Source organism: Podarcis raffonei, chromosome 2 (genome assembly GCF_027172205.1).
Source record: "Podarcis raffonei isolate rPodRaf1 chromosome 2, rPodRaf1.pri, whole genome shotgun sequence".
Lineage (NCBI taxonomy): Eukaryota > Metazoa > Chordata > Lepidosauria > Squamata > Lacertidae > Podarcis > Podarcis raffonei.
This window is the reverse complement of record NC_070603.1, coordinates 100,563,202-100,586,786: the sequence shown is the minus strand read 5'-3', so window position 1 is coordinate 100,586,786 and position 23,585 is coordinate 100,563,202. Positions and strand designations below refer to the sequence as shown.

General features: G+C 44.6%; 1 protein-coding gene and 1 long non-coding RNA gene across 30 annotated transcripts in view; one reads left to right on the top strand and one right to left on the bottom strand.

The window, feature by feature from the left end:
• MAGI1 (membrane associated guanylate kinase, WW and PDZ domain containing 1) overlaps positions 1-23,585 on the bottom strand; it is a 480,285-nt gene that overhangs the window by 48,473 nt on the left and 408,227 nt on the right. For 28 of the 29 annotated variants that reach the window (XM_053378258.1, XM_053378261.1, XM_053378272.1 and 25 more), the window contains one exon: positions 5,825-5,856. The exons of the other annotated variant lie outside the window; for it this stretch is intronic. In XM_053378258.1, coding sequence (XP_053234233.1) covers positions 5,825-5,856 — 32 coding nt within the window. The remainder of the gene's footprint in view (positions 1-5,824; positions 5,857-23,585) is intronic. 29 annotated transcript variants of the gene reach the window in all.
• Positions 6,546-10,322, top strand: LOC128408492 (uncharacterized). Its single transcript, XR_008329107.1, has 2 exons — positions 6,546-7,019; positions 9,805-10,322. It is a non-coding gene; the product is annotated as an uncharacterized LOC128408492 (long non-coding RNA).

The window sequence follows — 23,585 nt, the reverse complement described above, 5'->3', positions numbered from 1 at the left end:
TGTCACGAGCTCCAGAGGAGGGGTGTCAGAGAATTTAAAGTGGCAAGTGCAAACCTTTTCTTTGCCAAGTGCTGAGAGGCCTGGTTGGTTTGGCAGCGGACCTTCCTAAGGGTGCTGCCCATTGGCAAACGCCCAGTGCTGTGGTTGGCCAACATCGGAGCAGCATGCATCATCCAAGCATGGTAAGGTGCAATGGAAGCTCTAGTCCAGTTGTGAGGTGACCATGCTATGGGAGCCAGGGGAGTGTGGCATGAATTCATCTCTCTCTCTCTCTCTCTCTCTCTCTCTCTCTCTCTCTCTCTCTCTCTGTGTGTGTGTGTCTGTGTGTATACACACATATAACATAAACATATTTGTTGATGTGCAAAAGCTATAGACAAATACGGAGGATTGCAAGCAACTAACTTTTACTGAGAGTAGACCTAATGAATGTAATAGATGCCAGTTGATAATGCTCGTTAATTTCAGTGGGTCCATTCTGAGTAAGCTGAATATTGGCTACAACCCTTCAAACCACTGCATTGGTAGTAAGATGAACTAAATGACCACTGAGATCCCCTTCAACTCTTATGCTTCTGCATAGTAATGATGTTGGTAACATTCTGTGTACTTTAGTGTCACCAGAGATTTTGACTGGGATGGGAGGGGGGAAGTGAATGGAACCAAGATACACTGCAGCCAAATCTCTAACGCTTCTCCTTTCTGTAAGCTGAAACCATGCAGCAGTGCTACCCTACAGGTCTGCAACAAATTATTGGGCTAAAGAAGTTTTTGCCTGATGTTGTGATACATTCCGAACATGCTGCTACCTAGAAAAGCGTAGCAGTGCTGAGCATCTATAGGAGAATGGATGAGGGCTCAGTAGACATATTAGCAAGTGACTACAACGAGATTCAAATGAAGGCCACTTTCAGCATGATAAACATTGTGAGAGAGGAGAAGGGGTGCAGCATATTTTCTTAAAGGAAAGCTACCTTCCCCACTCATTGTCTCCCTTACTAGAATTTGGGTTGCAAACTGATAATGCAGCAGTCCTCTTTGAACAGCTCTCTTTCCCCCAGATCGTCAGCTGTCTTGGGTATATAGTTCTTGGTGGACTACTCTTGGTTGTTTTTCATTCGCCTACGGACCCTCCTTTCTTCCTGTACTGCAAAGAACTATCGGCACTGAGATTCCCAGCTGCTGGGGTCTCAGACCGGCAGCCGCGATCTTTCTTCTTCCATTCACACATCCATTCATTCATAGGAGGCGAAAGACAGTTGGGTCTTTGTGGAATGGGCTGACACCAATATTTTGGATCGTGGCAGCTGGGAATTTAGCTATTGGCACAGGCGGGTATTCCACAACAGCTTGCCAGTCTTAAAACAGGCTCGTGGACCCTCCTGGAGAAGAGGAAAATTCAATATCGTACTTCTTGTTCACTTTTTTGAGGGCCACATTCCCTTGTGGGTAATCTTCCAGGGGCCATTCTGGCTAGACAAAAGACTCAAGGAGGGCACGTAGCAAGTGGGATGGAGTCAGGGGAGGGTCACAGCCTGCGGTGCATCCTAAGGGCTAGATAAAGAGGTGTGGGATTAAAGTTTCCCACCGCTGATTGGCAAGAGACAGCCTGCACATGCATGATAAAGGGAAATGATCCTTCCACATGTTGATGTCTCGACAGGCATCTTTTATTTTCTTTAGAAAATCTTGCTACTTAATTTGAAATCACAGGTGCGCAGGGGTAGATAGGACGCCTTAGGAGGCAGGTGCTTCTATGAGATTTACTGGAACCATATTTTCCTGGCAGTGCTACTTCTTAAGGTCTCAAGAAGGCAGCTTCTGCATGTGCCATAGAGGGAACTGAGGGGCAGATGGGGCTCATTAATTTGGGAAGGCAGCCCATCTAAGAGAAGTAAAACTCTGATCCTAAACCTCCACTGCTTTGCAGGGTATCTTCAGGAGAAGAAAAGACTAAGGAGTAAACCCCACACAAATCTGGAGTGGAGTCCCTAAAATGGTTGATGGTGCCTTCCGGCAACTCCTGCAAACCAAACATATAGCCCTGCTTACCCATCAGTGAGGCCAAGAGGAGGGTCATCGCCTGGGCGGCCCGGGACCTCCATCCACACTGCCCAGGCTTGCGCCCCGGGGAGGTCACTTTGGTCTTTGCAAATTTGGCCTTCCAGTGATAATCATTACCCGCCAAATATGGCCTAGTTCACATGATGTGCTAAGAGAATCCCTAGCTTAGCGGCCCTCCGAACCTCTCTCTCTGGCCCTTGGCCCTCTCCCCAGGCCACAGACCCTCTGCAGCCAGACCCCCTCACTGGTCCTGTTTCACATTGTACTTGAGTGTTTTTGCCTGGCTCCTTGAACTTTGATAATGGCTATTGCTTGCCTGAATGGAGGAAACAGCGGTGTATTTAAGTGTATACAGAATCTAGCCTTCTGCACCGGGGGGGGGGGAATCTGTATTCATTGCTCTGCCCAATTTTGCCTCTGGCCCCACCCACCACTAGTATGCAGATCCCAGAAGGTAATGGCTGAAAAAAGGTTTTCTACCCCAGATGTAGAGAGGCCACACAAACATGTAGGCTCCTGGAGAGGGGATTGCAGCCACCTTTGCTAGTCCGTTTTGCTGCCACACTGTGGTGAGCTAAATCAAGGCTTGGCTTGGTGCATCCTCCAACTTGGGACTCTTGGTTAACTGGTAAACTGTGGCCATGAACAACTCCTGGCTCCAGCTGATGGCTAGTGAGTAGGGGGTCCTTCATCACAAGTCCTCGCATGGACAACACACGAAATCAAACCTTGGCTTAGCACAGCACAGCAGCCACAAGAACCAGGGCAAAGGGGCAGCGGAATCTTATCTGGGAGGCTGCAAGTTCATGCAGTCTCACTAGGTCACGATTTGTCTTAGGATGTTGTGTGAACCAGGCCTATGGCTGATCAGTGGCAGGGGCAGCAAAGGAAGGGTCAAGCTGAACTTTATTTGAATTTAATTCAGAGGAGGAGGATGGAGGGGTGGGGGTGGGGAGAGAAGAGGAAGATTCCCCCACCCCTTTTAATGCCGCAAAGGGCGTCTACACATTGCTCATAGCAAAGGAGCTAATCTATTATTGATCAAGAAATAATTAGTGTTTTAAGGGACTCCTGGAGAAAAACCGGAAAGGTGGAAGGCAAAAAGGAGCACGACCACAAGACCACGTAAGAAGCCTCAGGGGACTTCCGAGGGCTGACGCTTGGCATTTGCGTGGTCTGCGTCATCACACTAAGCTGTCAACATGCAGGCTTCTCTGAATAGCAACAGCCAGTGGAAATATTTCATGGCATTTTCAAGAATTGGATTGAGGGAACTCCCACATGGATTGGCACTGGGCGTAACATGTCCACAGAAAACTTGAACCAATTTGCTGCTCACAGCGTTCAGCAACGCCGAAGCTTCTTTATTATTTTTCTACCTCTCCCTTAAAAACAAACAATGGATTGCTGAATATAATACTGTGTGTGATTTCATCTCAGTAAGATATAAGTGCCCTGGATTGGTGCGGACCTGCTCATTTTTCTACAGAAGGATACCACTGTCTCTAAGCACTGTATTATTTAGAAAAGAAAGCAGCAACACCCTCAACACAATATCATTATAACAGTAGCTGAACAACGGCCCCTTTAGAAATCTCTTTTTAAACAAGGAAAAACTATGTTGGGGGGGATGTTCCTCCTAGAAGAGGATGGGCTCTGACTGGGGTTTCAAAATATTGTGAAGGAAATGAAGAAGAGGTAGAGGGAAGCAATGTGTCATCCAAGGATTCCATTTTCCTTTACTGACCAAAAAAAAAATATAATAAAACAAAAATCCCATACAATCTCCTGAGGTAATCTGAATTCTGTTTGAGGGTGTGCATGAGAGAGAGAAGAGTGTTGGAGGAATGGGAAGAGAAAGGGCTACAGAACGACACCTGTTTGTAAACAGTCTCTTTGTTCACTAGGGGAGGATTATCTCTAAACGGATTTAGGATCCACACACAGGATTTCAAAGCTCCTAATGTTATCGCCATTCACTGGAGTGGCCGGTTCACGGCAACTCCAAATGACTGGAGGAGATTTTCTATAAGTTGATTGCAGTTGACTGCTTTTTTTCCTCTCCCTCTTTTCTTTTTCCAAATCAACCTTGTTAATCCATTCATTAGATGCGGCTTAATTAACAGGGGCGGTGAGACAAGGACGACGGGAAGAAGATGGGGAAAACGATACCCTTCCCCCAATGTTGGTTTTTGTTTTGTTTTGTTAAGCTAACAGCTATCTCTCCTCTTCCCAAATAAATCTGATCCGCTTTCTACATGTTTTACACACTGGCTTCTATTTTAACCAAAGGCTAAATTCCTCCCTGACTGTGACACAGAAGTAAACCCCATACGGTTTGACATTTGTGGGATTTGAGGCTGAGCGCGAACGGCGCTCTCCTCCCTTGCCAACGTTAATGCAAACTGACAATAGTAGAGGCCCGGGGTCATGTGACTTTAATCAGCGCGGCCCTAAGCCAGCAGAACCACATTAATTATTTCGGGGCTTTCTTTTCCATGGGCAGAGGGGGTGGGGTGGGGTGGGGTGGGGGAAAACTTGTATATCAAGAGGAGGAGGCTTCCGCTCAGCCTTCCTCTTTGGGTTGCTTCTCAGAAAAAGGTGGGGCATCGTAAAAGGTGCAGGAAGAGCCCCAGAGCCGACCGCCAGGGAAGTTTTACAGCATCTTGCATTACCGCAACAATCTCTCCATCTTCGGAAAACTGGTTGGTTACAGCTCCCCGCCCCCCCTTGCTTTTTCTGCTTCTCCCCCACCACTGCACACTCTTCAAACAAATGGAGAAACTTTCACTCCGCAGCCAGTTAACTCCCTATAATGCTTCTTGATCTGTGTCACTCCCTGGAGTGGCAGAGTCCTCTGTTTTTAATTGTACTTTCCGGACAACAGCCTACAAGCTATTAGCTGGCATGTCAACCAGGTAACCGTTCCACAGAGAAACAAGATCAGGACGGACAGGACGGAGAATATTGATTCTCTCCCCTTCCCCCCCACACTCCAGCAGCCCTCCATCTTTCCTCTAAAAAGGCAATGGGCTGGGGGGGGGCGGTTTGAGGGGGGAACCTACACCTGCAGCATAATGCTGCTAAACCCAGGCAAAGCCAACAAACAACAAAGGATGCCCTACAGAGAGCAGAAGAGACCGTCAGGCATGCGAAAGGCTCAGGCAGGGAACTAGGATGATACCCTTACAAAAAGGGTTCTCCCCCCACCCCCCTCCTCTGTTGCTGCTGTTAGGAAACAAGCTTCAGGAATTCCCTCTCCCCCAATTATCCACCATATAGTGCACGATAAGGCTCAAAACGAGTGCAGCCTGCTGCTAGGGGATGCCATCTGAAAGGAAGGAGGAGTCTCTACGCGCAATTGTGCCAAGAAGGAAACAATGGCATTTTCACGGGCAAGTTAAATGCCTGCGAAGAGCAGTCCACCAGAAGTAAGGCTGAATTTCGTCCAAGCCCACACACCCCTCCGTCTGCCCACCCCTCCAGCTCGCTGGCCAAATCCTCTCCTGCGCCGCATTCTTCCCCGGCTAACCCCTGCTCAGCACAAGCCATGCAAAAGCGATCAAGTGCAGCGACAGAACCGCAACTTTCGAACGGAATAAGAACCACCGGGGTGGGGTTGGAGGGGAAGGAGGGTGGGAAAGAGGGGAGCCCCGCGGAACCACACCGTATTTTTTTTATTTCACATTTCCAGAAACGCCCACCCATGCCTCGGACGAAAATAATCAAACAGGTATAGTAGCTCTGTAAAAGTGCTTACCGACTTTGGGCTCTTCTTAGGGGCTGGCAGTCCTGGAAAAAAATGGCAACAAGGAGGGGGGGAAGAAAAAAAACAACAAACCATTAGCAGCATATAAATCTTTACCTTCCTTAAGGGGGGTGGGGGGGGAGAAATCCCTAGGTGTATCATCCGAACGTAGCCATCTGCAGAGTTATGTCAGATTTTGCTCTAGCATCAGAGTTGCCAGTCTGTTCATATCGAATCAAAGCACAGCGTTGGAGGTTTGTGGGGGGGGGGGAGTCGGAGTGGGGAGGGGAAAGAGAGAGAGAGAGAGTGAGCTTGGAGAAGGGAGGAGATCTATCTGCATTAGCTATGCTGACTTGTGCTGCAGCAGCCTGGAGGCTGGAGAAAGAAATTCACAGACCTCAGCGGCATGGGAAATTGAACACTTGGACAGAATCTCAAACGCTCCCCTGGATTAAGAGGGACTTAGCTCACAATTAAGCCAAGGATATTACCTTTTGACACGGCCGGCGTGTCAAATTTATCAGACCAATTGGAACGGTAGTGCAGAAACACAAGACAGACAGGCAGATAAGAGAGATGATCTGCTTCTACATACTTAAAAAAATAAAATAACGCAAGCCTTTTTGGGGGGTGGGGGTGTATGTTTTCCCCACCACAGGCTTAGGAAAGCAGAAGCAGAAGCAAGAGAACAAAGAAGGGTAAGGTTTATCTCTAAGAAGGGTCAGTTATAAATACAGATTCTCCTGGCAAACCCTTTAAGTTTGCTTCCAAGTCCAGTCTGCATGATTATAGGCAGCGATCACCATCAACTAGTTAAGAGTGCAGCAGATTCACAATGAATGCAATGTTATTTTTGGATAGGGAGAGGTGAATGGATGGCCAGGGAGCAGAGGCAGGGAGAGATTTTTTTTCTTTCTTTCATTCTCCAGGGCATTAATGATGATGAAAATGCAAATGAGAAAGCATTTAATGCTGAGAGGGAAAGCCTAGAGGAGATTTTACATTTTGGAGACAGACCCGGAACACTGCCGCATATCATTGTTTCTCTGACAGTGGGGAAACTGGATAAAAGGATTCTCCCAGTCCCTGCCATTGGCATTTTCTTTTCTTTTTTTGGTAGCACAATGTCTCATTGGAAATGGAGTTCATGCTTAAGGGAAATGAGTCTTAATAAAGGAAGACAATGTCCCTAAGCAGATGTGAGAAGGTAAGAAACAAATTACTTTAGAAATCCGGGAAACAGGAACTGTGGAGCAAATAGCTAGAAGTGCTGTTTCAACTATGTGTTAAAAACTGCAAAGCAACTCAACAGTGTGAAATCTGCTCCCATTTTTTTAAAAAACAACACATATAACATTATGCTCTCTTTTCTTTCTGTTGCTCCTTTAATGTATTAATGTGATAAATAGCTTCACGATCCAATGCTACGCAGAGAATGAAGCATGTTGTGTGAATGAGAAATAAATAATAATAATAATAATAATGTGTGTGAAGAATGGCTTCTGGTGATGTGCAACATGATGTCAGATGTCCACAATAAATTCGTATTGACTTATTGATATATAATGGATCTTTAGGATCAATATGGAGTAGTCAGCTTGTGCTCCTGTATATCAGTGATTTCTAAAACCTTAGATATCACTGATATACAGGAACACAAAGCTGGCCCATGATATCAAATACTTACTATATAGGAGCCAAACATGAGAAATGCTGAACTAGAATGGCCCTTTATACGCTGGTGCAGTTGTACTAAAAGCATTGTATTACATTGCAAATGTTCCATGTCTGGTATTGGCCAGTAACTGAGATACTTGTCTATACATGGTCTTCCTTAAATACAAGTGGGCCCCTGACAAAAATTCTTGTTGACTTGGTGCACCTTCAAGCTTAACACTGTCTAAACATCACCCAATAAGGGCTTCCTTTTGCCCCACCCTCCTCCAGCTCATATGTTCATTTATTTTATTTTATTTTTACTGGAGTGCACACGCAACAGATGAATCTGTTTGCTGGTGCCATGTTTTACTTAGGAAACCTGTCAGGGATCCTTTCCACGAAGTAGGCTGCTAGAAGGAAAGTAAAGGTGGTGGCCCACAAAAAGGAGCAAAGCAAAAGCACCGTCCAAAAACGCAAGCAAAGAGTTTGGTTTAAATATACACAATGAGAGGTTCAATTCTTCTGACAAGTCACTAGTGATGGACAGTCTACACACAACAGATTCAGCTGATGAAAGCCGCAGATGACACTGCTAATAATAGTAAGCATTTACATATAAAGCATGCAAAGCAGCTCACATTCACTGTTTTTTAATGACAACATCCTTAAAATGGGCTGTTACCCATACTGCAGATGAAATGACTGAGGCTCATACAGAATGGGTTGCCTAAGTCCACCTGGGAAAGTTTGAAGCTGGAGGTAAAATCTGAACCAAATACATAGAAGTCCTGTGTCATACTCTTAGCCACTTCACTCCAACAGGTGCACATAATACACACCCCCTGCAACACACACACACACACACACTAATCTTCACTTCACCTTAGACCTCACAATCCCAGTCAGGGACTGATGGGGAGCCTCCCTCATTATTATTTCCTAGTCAAGGGTGTTCCCAGTCCCTGCAAAATTTTCAAGTCCACTTTCAGAGAGAAATTCTAGGATCGAAAAAACCTTTGGTTTGAGAAAAAGAGTCAAGGTTTTTTGTTTTTTAAATTAAATTTAATTACACATGAGCCCTGTTGAGGAGGAGGGCAGAAAATTTAATTTCATTGATCTGTTATAATAATAGGTCTAAAAATGAGCTGGAAGGAATATAGATTTGGGCATCGTATATTGTTTTAGCTAGGAAGGCCTCTTGACTTGCTTTAGACAAAAAAAAGCACCTCCAAATTTATCTTATGTTACAAAATATACAAGTGAACATTTTTTTTTAAAAAAGAAGCATGCCACAAAACAGTACTGAGCACATTGTAGATCTTAATCATGGCAACAAACAGGTCGTTTCCTACATAACAAGTTTCCCTCAACTGGTGTATGTAAAGTTTCAAAGCTTCAACTCCTTACTTAGGTGGCAGGCCTATACCCACTTACCTGGGAAATAAACTCCAATGAACTAAGTGGGACTTACTTTCTAAGGCCCCTGCTCGGGCAGGTCCCTTCATAACACACCTCCATCACCTGCAAACCTACAAACCCTTCACACAGAAAATTTCACAACCTCTCCACGCAAAACACATGTGAAGACACATCTGGCACACTTCAAAAATGCATACAAACTGAGGAACACATCTCTCTCTCTCTCTCTCTCTCTCTCTCTCTCTCTCTCTCTCTCTCACACACACACACACACACACACACACACACACTCATCGCCAACCCCACTTTCCCCTATCTACTGGACCACAAGCCTCCTCAATTCAGGAGTCAGCCATCTTTATTTTGGTAACATGCTCCTCATATGGCACTCAGTTGCCTTTACTGAAATTATCTGTTTAAATGAGAAAAAAAAAAAATCATGCTTTTATGAACACACAGTTGATTTTCGCCAAAAAGGAAAGGCAATACTCCCGACAATTTCCTTGATTTTTTTGAGAAAACCTAAATCAGCAAAAAGGAAAAATAGAGGTATGGTGCGGTGGGCAAAAAGGGATGGGGAGGGGAGGTCCCCAAAAGGGAAATTTGAAATTAAGGAGAAATGCTTGAAAAGCCATTTCTCAGCTTGATTGATTGATTTAGCTAGCTAGCTAGGTTCTCGCATAGACATTCTAGGTCAAAGATTAGTTGGTTGGGACAAATCTAAGCCTTGAAGCAGCTTTCCCGACTTGGCCCCCTCTGAAATTGTTGGACTACTACTCCCGCCAGCTCTAGTCAAAATAGCTAATGGCCAGGAATGATGGGAGTTGTAGTTCAACAATATCAGGAGGGCACGAGGTTGTAGAAGGCTGCCTTTGGCTGTGTTTCCTTTTCAAAGCTTACCTTTCTGTTTCCAGGGTCATCTCAACCTGCTCTGAACCTATGGGGCAGTGTGACACCTAACGCAACTTCTAATTAAAAAGTGTGTGAACTGACTCATTGACCTGCCGCTTGCTTGTGAGAAAGCTTGCAGCTATACAATGGGGGAACAATCCTTGTCTCCAATAGTCTGTTCAACTTTAACAGCTGACGCACCAGGAAGCAGAACAGAACAGAACATTGGCACCTGAGCTGCCTTTATCTAAGCCAGCCTTCGCCAACATGGTTGGCACTAAGGTCTGCTGCCCTCTGAAACGAAACCATGTGTCCACCACACTTGCACAAGGAATTCTAGGAAAGCCAGCAAAAGCCACTCACTATCTAAAGAGCTGGACCAGGTTGCAGCAAAATTCAGTGCAAGTTCCACCTCTATAAGTTCCTCCCAGTTGCGGTTTCCCATATGTATAGAATTAGATTATCAGTGAATCTGATTAAAACTGCGAGGTGTCGTGTAAATTATAAATGCTTTCTACATATCATAAATAGTAACATTCTCGGAACGTTTTCATGCATTGGATAAATCCCAGAAGCAAGCAGGGTGCCTCGAGAGAGATGGGTGGCTTGCTCAAGAAAAAGTGGGCTCTCTAAGTGGGCGTAAGTCAAAATGCACAGCACTGCAAGCACTTCGAGGTAAACTGGCAATCCAGACAGGGGGGTGCGGGGAAGTTTCAGGCCGGAATCTGCTGAAAGCAGAAGAGTTTGGATTTGATATCCCGCTTTATCGCTACCCGAAGGAGTCTCAAAGTGGCTAACATTCTCCTTTCCCTTCCTCCCCAATAACAAACACTCTGTGAGGTGAGTGAGGCTGAGAGACTTCAGAGAAATGTGACTGGCCCAAGGTCACCCAGCAGCTGCATGTGGAGGAGCAGGGAAGCGAACCAGGTTCCCCAGATTATGAGTCTACTGCTCTTAACCACTACACCACACTGGCTCTCGAAGGAATGCCTCTTGACGAATGATAGCATCCGAGTGAGATGATGGGGAGAGGAAGCCACCACCGTTATGGACAGAGGGCAAAGTGGCAGGAATGGTTGTGGCTCATAAGTCAAGCTTGTAATCAGAGGGGATAATTGTACCCAGAAAGCTAAACATTTTTAGCTCTTCCCCACAAAAAATATTTAGAAGTATCTAGCAAAAAAGGCCACGGGTGGCGCTGTGGGTTAAACCACAGAGCCTAGGACTTGCCAATCAGAAGGATGGCGGTTCGAATCCCCGCAACGGGGTGAGCTCCCATTGTTCGGTCCCAGCTCCTGCCAACCTAGCAGTTCGAAAGCACGCAGTATAAGTAGATAAATAGGTACCACTCTGGCGGGAAGGTAAACGGCGTTTCTGTGCGCTGCTCTGGCTCTCCAGAAGCGGTTTAGTCATGCTGGCCACATGACCTGGAAGCTGTACGCCGGCTCCCTCAGCCAATAAAGCAAGATGAGCGCCACAACCCCAGAGTCGGCCACAACTGGACCTAATGGTCAGGGGTCCCTTTACCTTTACCTAGCACAAAAGGCCATGGACCTATATGTCTCACAATTTTCAGGATTCTTACGCAGGGGCATCTCTGAAAATTTAAGAACGATTGCCCACAAGGCAGGGAGATTGTGTGTGTGTGTGTACACACAAACACATGCGCGCACACATGCACACCCTAAAACTGAAATGGTTGCCATTGCAGGAAAACCACTGAAGCTATCCTTCTGAAACCTGGCAGAATTCATTCACTCAGAAGAGGTAAACTTGCCTGTAAATTTCATCTCCCAAATAAACACATTATGGAAGTTTTCTTTTCTCTCCCCCCCCCAAAAAAAGCAAGTTAAACTTTAAAGCTGCCCAGCGCAAAATCCCCTATTTTTCAGTGCTTCTGCAGGCTTTATTCAGTTTAGAGACATTTAGTATGCCTGTATTATTTCACACACTTCTGTCAAAAGCAGGAGGGGGAGTGATAGCCATTTTTGATATCTCAACCATGAATGGAGGGAGAAAATGAAGGAGAAATTGGGCAGACTATGACATGTCTTGCTCTGAAACTGTTTGCCCAAGCACCAAACCGGGGTATCAATAGAAGCTGGTTTAGACTCCTAATATTCTATAAACACGCATGGGTTCACCTTTTATAGAGTTGTGTCCTCTCTCTCTCTCTCACACACACACATACATTTGGTCACTCATTTGGACAGAGCAATCTCAGCAATGAGATATTCCCTAATTAATAATAATAATATGGCAGCAAAGAAAAACTTTTGCATTTTTAAAATGAACAAGGGATTTGCTTATGGCACCGGGGTTATTAAATGTTAAAATGTAATAAACATGAATGACTGAAAAAACCTTCCCTCTCAATGTTTGACATTAATTCCAGCTGCCCCCCCAATGAAAATAGCTGGGGGAAATTGGTGGGAAATATACACAAGCTACTGCTTGGCGTTTCAAGGGCCCATGAATCTTGCAGGGGTTGTGCTCTTTGCCAGAGTTTGTTGCAGAACAAGCAATAATTGACTTCCTACCAAAACAAGCTAACACACACGATTTGTATGAAAAACACACATATACAACACAGGCAGTTTGCATCCAGACAAAATGTACCATCACAAGGAACAGCCTGGAGAAGACTTTCTTGTTAATACTTGCCTATAGAGTGGTGCTTTGTAATTTAAAATCAGGGCATATTTACAACAGTAATTCTAGCTGCCAAGGACCGAGCCAGGAAATAAATGTGCCGCAATCTGCATTGTGTATTCTCAACTGAAGGACAAGGAGCAGCAGTACCAGCCAACAAGAAACCACAGCTGAGGATTTCCCTGTGCATTTGGAGATTGGCAGTATTAACACTGCCTTTCTTTAGCTGACTTCCATAGACACTGCTGTCCTTTATTAGGGTAGGAACGTGATGCCCTTCTGAAAATGCTGTGCTACAACTTCCATCAATCCCAGCAAGGAGGGCCAATGATAACAAATGATGGAAGCCGTCGTCCAATGACATTGGGAAGTCATCGCACTTGCTCCTCCTCCTTTGTGTACTCTGCTTGAGCACATCCCTTAATCAAACATGCAGAAATAAATATGCAAAAGGTTGTATCTAACCGAGATCTACTCAAAGTAAAAAGGTAAAGGGACCCCTGACCATTAGGTCCAGTCGTGGCCGACTCTGGGGTTGCGGCGCTCATCTCGCTTTATTGGCCGAGGGAGCCAGCGTACAGCTTCTGGGTCATGTGGCCAGCATGACTAAGCCGCTTCTGGTGAACCAGAGCAGTGCACGGAAACGCCGTTTACCTTCCCGCCGGAGTGGTACCTGTTTATCTACTTGCACTTTGACGTGCTTTCGAACTGCTAGGTGGGCAGGAGCAGGGACCAAGCAACGGGAGCTCACCCTGTCGCGGGGATTCAAACCGCCAACCTTCTGATCAGCAAGTCCTAGACTCTGTGGTTTAACCCACAGCGCCACCCATAGACCCACTGAAATTAATGAGCCACATCCATTAACTTCGGGGGGGGGGGTCTGTTCTGAGTAGGATTAGCACTGGCTACAGCCCAAGGTTAACAACTGCATCACCACCAAGACTGAAAGGGGGCTAGGTTTCACAAACAAGCATTTTTAAGCTAATGAATGCCACGGATTAGAACTGTCTCTGCTAGGGTAACAAACAGAAACTCCCCGAGAAGATTTCATTAGCAAGCAGCAAGAAGGTAACTTGCTGTAAATGTCACGCCGTGAAAGATGAGACTTAGCCTTCCCCTTGCCATCAGTCATTGTCTTGGGGGAATATGGCCACCTACCCAAGAAAACTTATAAATAAATTTATAAATTTATATAGTAAGTTGGTCATCATCACTAAGTTTGGAGATTCTGGCGTTCCTCCCCATTCTCTGATTTAACAGGGATGCATGGTAAAATGTTCACTCTGGAGGTGTTATAAATGTCAAGCTTGAAAATTATTACATGCCTAGTGTGCTAAGCTATTGCTTGTTGCAAAGTTGCATTCATCTCTCATCAAGGCTAGCCTGCAACATGACCTGAAGGGGAGCGCTGTAGAAAATGAAAGTGCAGCAGGATCATTACACTCCGGAAAAGTGTAGCATGGAATGGCGAAACTGGATAGGGAAACCTTTTTCGCCCTTTCTTGAACACTAGAACTTGCGGACATTCAATGAAGCTGAATGCTGGAAGATGCAGGGTGGAGAAAACAAAGATTCCTTCACAGTGCATAAATAAAAAGTATGGTGTTCACTCCCAAAGTTGGAAGTGATGGCTATGAACTTGAATGACTTTAAAAGAGGATTAGACCATTTCATGGTGGATAAGACTAGCCATGGCTACTAGCTACCAACTCAGCCCATTGCGTCCATCTGGCTCAGGACTGTCAACATTGATTGACAGTGGGCCTCCAATATTGGAGGAAGGAGTCTTTCCGATCCCTACCTGGAGATGCTAGGGACTGAACTAGGGCTCGTGTATACAAAGCATGGGGGCGTGGGTGGCGCTGTGGGTTAAACCACAGAGCCTAGGACTTGCCGATCAGAAGGTTGGCGGTTTGAATCCTGCTCCCGTTGAGCTCCCGTTACTCGGTCCCTGTTCCTGCCAACCTAGCAGTTCAAAAGCACGTCAAAGTGCAAGCAGATAAATAGGTACCACTATGGCGGGAAGGTAAACGGCATTTCCGTGCGCTGCTCTGGTTTGCCAGAAGCGGCTTAGTCATGCTGGCCACATGACCCGGAAGCTGTACGCCAGCTTCCTCAGCCAATAAAGTAAGATGAGCGTCACAACCCCAGAGTCGGTCACAACTGGACCTAATGGTCAGGGGTCCCTTTGCCTTTACTATACAAAGCATGAGCTCTATCACTGAGCAATGGTCCTTTTATAGTAGGAGAGAAGCATTACGAGTAGATAGAGGTGGTTTGAGCACAAAGTAATGGAGACATGAGTGAATCGAAATAGTGCCCTCTACTGGACGGGAAGTCTCACAACAAATAATTACAAACAGATCTAGCTCCTCAGAGAAATAAAAAAAATAAAATAGAGGCTATATTCATTTTAGCTATCACTGTAATACGTTAAAACTTACTTTCTTTGCAAAAGGGAATTCATGCCCAAGACTAATTTAATATTTCTATCAGTTAAAGGAATCATGTGTATGCACAGGGTTCCTCCCAAAAGAAGGGAATAGAGCATTTAAATGAAACTAATTATCACTGAGATTATCATAAACATCTGAACCAAAACATTTCTCTCATTGTTCAGTGCTCTTAAAGCCGTGTTTGGGAGCAGCTTCTTCTACTTAGCAAATGACACTTTGGGAAAAAGGATAATCACGCGCTATTAAGCATTTCGTATGTAATACTTTTACTGTTTCATAATGACTTTGATGCTTTACTATATTACGGGGGGAAACTATCAGCTACAGAGTTTCTTGCTATATTAATAAATTCTCTTTGCACAACATTTGTGCTGCTCTCTGAACAGGGAATTTTTATTGCTTTCTAAAATACATGGTCAGTCTGGAGTTCCATGAATCATGCAGGCAGCTACCAATATAATAATCTAAAGTAATTAATAATCAAGCTCATTAACCAACGGAACTTAAGACCTTCTTGAATGCCCCCTTTTCCTGATATTAATGCAAAACTAATCAACCCTGAGAGCTCATGGACCTCTGTATTGGCAGATCAAGAGTTCAACATGAAAGGCAAACAGAGCTGGGTTGGCGATTCTACAGAAAGTTAGAACACTGGGTACATTCCGAGATAAGGGATGCCTCTCAGCTTCCCTGGGTACCTGAAAAAGGGAGACAGTTCTATGTATTTTTAAAACAGGGGCATCCATCTTACTCTGGACAGACAATAAAAGTGTAAAACAAATCTCTCACCACGTGGCCAGGGAGCCAATGTAAGCTCCCTGTGACTCAGGAAATGCACGTCAATATGTTTGACTTCCAAGTGCAAAACACGGAGCTCTTAATTATTAACACTAATGGTCAATAATGCTCTTTGGTGGAAAAGGCAGGAGGATACTAAACTAACTCTGCATAAAACGTTGCCAGCAGAATTTTAATAAAAGATTAGATGAATAAAGCCCCATTTCAAGGACTTCGTGAAAGTCAAAACGACTCCAGGCTTGGTACAAAATAAAAAGACAGTGAAAGAAGACAGAAAGTCTGGATGGATTGGGTTTTTTGGGGGGATTTGATTGCTTGCACAAGCAAGTCCTTTAGAAGTGTGTTTTTTAAATTAAAAAATGTATGCATCATAACTTATGAAGCACAGTGTTAGCTTTGTCAAGAGAATGCAGGTCCAAAAGATACATGCATTCAACTCGTTTCTGGTTCTAATTCTACATTCACTTATCCCAAGTCAGAGCTCAGAACTCCTCAAAGTTTGATTATTATTATTTTGCATCTTCAAGGTGTAGAATCAGTGGAGCTGAGCTAAAAGAACAATTTCTTGCAAATAATTCTTCATTGAAGGGCTAGTGATCACATGGAACAGGGAAATGGCCATCTTTCCACCATGCCATTCATATTCAACAGGAAAAGACCAAGGTAATCAACATACGAGTTGTAAATCACAGTCTACTGACTTCAGCTGTTATCCTTCTCTGTGTGCTTAGAATCATTCTCTTCTCGCACCAGTTGCAAACAGTTAGACCAGGCAGGAATGGGCAGAAACAGAGCAGCCACTCATGCTTGTACCTGGATCCAGGTGTCAGCCCTCGGTCTTGACCCTGGTGCTCCACTAATTCATTGCTTTGCTCAAACCACTGATGGACTGTTGGACTCAAGTAGGATGGAAGAGTGCCCTTTAATATTTCATGGCGAAGGAGGGACACAGTTGCTTGCACACTTGCTTAGGGACACACAGGCTAGCTGCCTCAAGGCCTCACCCAGCAACAGGTGAGTACACCACTTGCTGTACACTATGCAGCAGACTGTCCAAAATGGCTTAAAAATCCCAGAGGATGTTTGTTATGAAGCTGTCATATTCTGAGATAGACCACTGTTCCATCTACTCCAGGGCTGTCTCTTCTGGCTGGTGGTGACTCTACTTTCTCATGCAGAGATCTTTCCCCTGATGCAGGGGGGTCACGGTTCCCATGGAGCACTCTGATTCAGACCAGGAGTGGGAGGCATTTGAGGAGGAGAACTTGGAAGGAGTCTACACAGCACAGGCTTTGTGATGATGCCCCCCACCCTGTCCACTTGGATGTTCCCAGATCTACTGACAAGGCAGGAGATTCCCTGCCTTCTTCCCTACCTGTGAAGGATGAGGACGGCTCACGGGCATGACCTGCTCTGACGGGGGGGGGGGATAGGATTCAGAAAGGGACGTGCTGTCTCTCAGGGACTCTACACCTACAGGCCAAGAATTCCCACAGGGACACAGATTTTCATGCGTAGCTTGGCCATTTGCCACCTCTGCTTACAAGCTTGGTGGGTAGGGCAGGGAAACTTGTTGGAACAACCTCACAGCTCCTGTGCAGTTGCTAATAGTGAACTCCTGAATCTTGCTCCTTGTTCCCAGACTGGATGTGTAGATATTACTCCTTTGCCTTGTAAGACTAGATTTTGCTCCTTCCCAGTCATGGAGTTTGTATAGCAGTAAGGCTGCTATAATACAAATCAACTTCTTTACCTGTAAGCAAGGGCACCTGTTGTTGGTTTTATGCAGGAATCAGGACACCAGGAACTTGGTGTCTTCTACATGCAAAGGACTTGTTCTACCACTATGCTGTGGCCTCTTTTCCCTCAATTAAAGAGACACCAGAAAAACAAAATTACCCCAGAATATATTATCAGCATTCAAAATACACCTCAGCAGCTGCAGTGTGTGAAATCACAGGCTGCACAGCATCTTTGTGTTAATGCACATGCAGTCTTTTTAGTTATTTGTTTAATTACCTAATCAAACCCTAATTAACCCTAATTACCATATTTTCCATCTATAAGACGCCCCCATGTATAAGATGACTCCAATTTAAGAAAATGGGGAGAGATCTATCTGTGTATAAGACACCCCCAAAATTTGTACATTATTTTTAGGGGGGGACCTAGTCATATACATGGAAAAATATGGTATATCCCATTTTATATCCCCAATAAGTTCTCAAAGGGGCTTTCAAAAAATTCTCACAATACCCACTTTATAACTTTTACTGATATACCATAAATAAAACAGAGGCCAAGCTCTGATAAGTGTTGTTTCCTGGAGTTCTCATTCATGTTAGTATCGTGGGGCAACTCCAAAAGGGAAAAAATGAGAAGGGCAAAATAGCGAGAGCAGTTTACCAATTAAACTGTATGAGATAAAACTTTGTTTTCAACCATGGCCACACTTCATACAACACACAAGGCCCTTATTGGTTGTTTGCCTCCCTCTACCTATGGAATCCACTAATTTCTTGCTTATGAAAAACCTTCCCCAAACTGGTGCCCTTCAGGTGTTTTGCAACCATAACTCCCATCATCCCTGACCATTGCTTATGCTGGCTGAGAATGATGGGAGCTGAAGTCCAATAACATCTGCAGGGGACCAGACTGAGGAGAATGGCTCAGAACATGGAGTTGCAATCCACCTCTTATGGCTAATTTGCTAATAGGTATCCATGCTCCATTAACTTGATTAATTGGGGAGGGGGGGGGTCTTCCTTAAAAAGGCATCGAAGCTAACTACATCTTATGATGCTGAACACAATACATTATGTGTTGTATTAAGTGGGATTGTCTTGCCTGAACTCCATCTGTGGCCGGTCTGTTCAACAGGTAATCCCCAAGAGGGAGGGAGGGAGAGAGAGAAATTTCTCCCACTTTTCACAAAGCCACAATATCAGCTTAAAGCTCGGGCACAAAGATGGGCAAGCTGTGGCTCCTCAGATGCTCTTGGACACCAACTCCAATCAACCCCAACCAGCGCGACCAAAGGTTAGGATGACGGTAGAGCATTAAACTTTTAATCTCAGGATCATGGGCAAAAGATTCTTGCATTTCAGGGGCTAGATGATCCTGATGGTCCCTTCTGACCCTAAAATCCTATGATCCTATATGGAGGGCCCAACGGTTAGCCTATATTAATGTAAGCGACACAAACAGCAACTGCAAACAAAAGCGAGCCTCCTCATATTTGCATTTTTCTAGCCCCCTGCTGAAAGGGAAAGGACCGTCCTGTAGATGAGGCAGGGAAGAAGAATTAAACCAAGGTGTTTCAGAAATGTGACCAGTTAAATTCAAGTATCTGGTAATAGCCAAATCCCAAGACGCTGCAGAGCCATTCTCAAGAAGCAGAATGCACCTGCAAGCCATTTATGCCTTCCCTGGACAACAGATGTGCGCTAGGGGTCCCGTGACTCACTCTGAGCAACTACTACAGCCATTTCCTTGAATCCTAGGCACATAGCTGTCAACTTTTCCCTTTTCTTGCGAGGAATCCTATTCGGAATAAGGGAATTTCCCTTTAAAAAAGTTGACAGCTATGCCTAGGCACCTCCTTGAGGCTACTGGCGTCATGTGTTTACGGGGATGCTCAACCAAACTCAGCTGCGGCCTCAGTATTTCATGCTTCCCAAATTATGCACAGAAGCCCCTTGCGCTGAGCATAGCATGGCAATCTGCTCTCAGCAAGCCAGGATAAAATATGGTTGTCCTCTTAGCTGAGACAATTTAACGTCTGCTCGAGTTACCGGCATGTAAGGAATAGCTGGGAGAATGGAGAATATCATCTCTAGTTAAATCTGCCTTGTTTAATGCACAATATAAGGTTCTGCTGTGCCACCTTGTGTTATATCAAATCACATCTGATATAAAACACCAGCACAAGGCTAGGGAATGCCTAGCAATAAAACACAGATAATAACTGAATTATTATTATTTTGCAGAAGGGCCCGTTACTGAAATTTAACAGTGTTAGCAAGGACTTTGTTTAAACTAGATGGTATTGTCCACTAAGCACCAAGAACTGGAACAGGGTCTTCTAGCAGCTTAAAGGCTATCAGATTTATTGTAGCGTAAGCCTTCATGGACCAGAGCCCACTTTATCAGATGTATCTGATAAAGTGAGCTTTAGCCCATGAAAGATTATGTCACAATAAATCAGATGATCTTTAAGGTGCTATGAAATTCAGGGTATTTTTCCCCCTGAGGGGGAGGTTCCAATGACTTAATGCAACTAGCCCTATGGAATTGACACCAAATACTTGAGGTCTGTTCAAAGAACTTGTTTTTTTGTTGCTGCTGTTGTATAACCCAACAGAAACAGAACTGGCTTTGACCACCTTTTCCTTACCCTCATTTCAAGGGTGTATTTAAAACATCTGAGGAAATCCTCTCCCACTTCCTGGTACTTTTAACCAACAAACCACCAACATAACCAGCCGACAGCTGCATACCCAAATTTTGCACAACAGTGTTATGCAAATGGAAGAGAATTTATTTCCACCATATTCCCTGCGGGCTAAAATTATTTTTCCATCTCGATTATACTAATTGCCTATTTGCTTAATTTTCTACAACAGTCTTCCCAGCATTCCAGATTTCGTGCCAATTGTGCAAGCTTAGGAAATGGTGTGAGATACTGTATCTACAATTTAAATAACAGAATCATAGAACTGTGGAGTTGTAAGGGAACCTGTGGGTCATCTAGTCTAACCTAGAGCTCTCAAAATTCATTGGGGGAAGCCATGGCTGTTTATAAAGAAGCACCACACTGCATTAAAAGTGTGGCAGCAAACTCTTCTCCCAATTGCCTGATTCATACATTATGATCTTGATGCAACGGATACTTCAGAACACATGGCTGCTGATGGTACAAAAGTAGCTAGCTCTATGGTTCAATAAAAGTTCAGTCATACATTTCGACTCCTCGTTTTTGTGGAAATATGACAGCATAGCTGAAACCAAACAAACAAGTCTGAGAATTGCTTTATCCAAAACAGCACCCACATAGTTCTGTTTTCAGGCACTTACTGTAACCTATGAATCAAACCTCGCTTTATTTGATGAGTAACTTTGAGACAGCATACGCAACAATATTGTGGGTTATAGGGTTTTATTTTCTCATGGTGCTTTATTTTTCCTCCGCATCTCCTTCATTTACCTCCCTCTTCCCGTCCTTTAACCTGACAAGGTCTGTGGGCACAAGCAAGTCTAATATCGCAAGTCACAGATCCAGATGAAGATGCATTGTAGTAAATATTTTACGGGCTGCTCTTTCCCTGGCTATGCACCTTGCATTTTAACAATCAGGCATAATTGTCAAGAGCAGACGAGCGGCCCGGAGCTGGCTGAGCTTTTCAAATCTATTACTCATCCATTTCTGATATTTCTCTGCCTTAGTAACCACCGCTGACAAATTCTTTCAACAACTCTGAACACCAGCCTTTTGTGCCACGCAGCAGAGGAAGCCGGCGTGAACACAAGCAGCATGTTAATAAAATAAACGCCTGACATCAAGGCGTCTCCCCAGCACTCTCTTCAGTGGACAGCAGAGGGAGAAGGAGGCAACCCGCAGAATCATCTCCTTCAAGAGAGATGGGGAAAGAGTTCGATCATAAAGGGGGAGTCACACACACACTTCTCAGAAGCGTAGCAAAATTATGAATACTGATACCCGTATCAGGGACCTGTGGCTCTAGAAAAGGAACAGGCAACAGTCGGTGGTTGTAAAAAGAAAAGAAGAGGACTCTGTAACCTAAAATAGTTTTGGGGAACTGGGTGCTTCAGAAGGTGAAATATTTCTTATCCCCACAGGAATGAGCCGCATCAGTTAATGCTTCCTTGCCTATACAACTACTAAAAGACTCGTTTCTCTTTGCTACTCTTTGCTTTGATCGCCAGAGGCACAAGTAATAAAGGAAGTCTAGAAACCACAAAAATCATTTCAAAACTTTGGGCTTGCTCTGTGTGTGCGTATATAATTTTTTTACAATACAAATTGTATGTGCAATTGCCTATTCTTCTAGTTAGCTCAGGCTTAGTGTGCATGACAATACTATGCCAAATTATACTTCAGGTGCCAACTCTCCAGCCTGCCCTTTTCCCTGCCTTCATGCAAAGGCAGCAACGCACGCAAAAAACGAGGCAGACACCATTAGCAGCTCATAAAATCTGTCATAATATCCTCTCCCCATTTTGGAATGGAGTCATCGCAAGGTGACTTCCAGCCCATATTGTCTATTCTCCAACCTTGTGAAAGTGCTCCATACAGTATACATAGGTAAAGGTAAAGGGACCCCTGACCATTAGGTCCAGTCGTGGCTGACTCTGGGGTTGCAGCGCTCATCTCGCTTTATTGGTCGAGGGAGCCGGCGTACAGCTCCCTGGTCATGTGGCCAGCATGACTAAGCCGCTTCTGGAGAACCAGAGCAGCGCACGGAACCGGAGTGATACCTATTTATCTACTTGCACTTTGACGTGCTTTCGAACTGCTAGGTTGGCAGGAGCAGGGACCGAGCAACGGGAGCTCACCCCGTCACGGGAATTCGAACCGCCGACCTTCTGATCGGCAAGTCCTAGGCTCTGTGTGGTTTAACCCACAGCGCCACCCGTGTCCCCTATACAGTATACATAGAAGTTACCAAATCATCAAAAACACTAGAAAACTGAGATGGGTCAAGCCATTACTGCTGCTTTGGGGGGGGGTTGTGAATTGTCCTGATGTCGAGAACAGATGCATTTATTGTGCCGATGATTTCTAAAATCTCTGAGCTACTCAGAAGGTATGCATTGCGTAAAGAGGGCGTGGGATTGCCTACGATAGAGCACAGGCAGGCAGGAACAGCCCACCTGGTATACACCTGAGTTAAGAAAGCCCTGGAGCTGAAAAAGCCCCTGTAAACATGGCAGCATGTTTCCTGCCCTGTTGCTGGGAGAAAGTGAAACGGTTGGCAGAGATTTCCTAAATAGGGATGGAACAAGCCCCCAAAGGTTGCAGACCCATGGGTGCAGCAAGTCTGTAGGAGCACAGTCCATGTGGCAACTTGCCGGGTGATTCCGAGGCTGAGCAAAGCTTCGTGCATCCAAATTCTAGCTCAACAAGTAAGGATGAGCTTCATCCACTCACAACGTAGTCCTTTTCTCCCTCTTCGCTCTTCCCTTCGGGGAAGTGAGGAGATAAACCAAGAAGCTGCAGTTAGCCACAGCTTCTCAGGATGTGCAAAGTGGAAAAAAATAGGATTAATGGCTTCTGAACAAGCCTGGATTTGGAAGTCCACATTAAGCTCACCTGTAGCTTCCTGGTGGTGTTTCCTGCTCATTCCCAGGAAGCAGGTGCAAAAGGACTGCATGCAGGTGAAAGCATGTGTATGTCCTGGCTGTGATCATGTGAATGTAGACAGCTGATGTCGGGCAGGTTATGAGAAAGCAAGAGACACAGCTCGGAGGTGATTAGCCCTCTCTTCTCTCAGAAAAGTACTGGATCGCTTTCCCAGCAGGTGGAAAGCATAATTAAGCACTGAGCATCAAAGCAGGGTGCATAAAAAAACAATGATTTTTTAAAAAAGAAAAATGATTGTTTTATTTAAATCAGATTTTTAAAATTTAATTTGGATTTTTTAAACAAAATGCTTTTGGGTGAAAAAAAAATCTATCTAAAGATAGTTTTCTATTTAAGTTACATTATAGTCCAAAGGCTATTCATCAAGAAATAAGGATTTAAGTTTTTCATGTGTGCTAAAATGCAGTTTAAGGTTTGTTTGTTTGTTTGTTTTTTAAAAAAATGTTTAACCACATCAGTTAACAAACATTGATACATATGCTATAATGTTATTGTTTTAGTTAAATGAATTGTT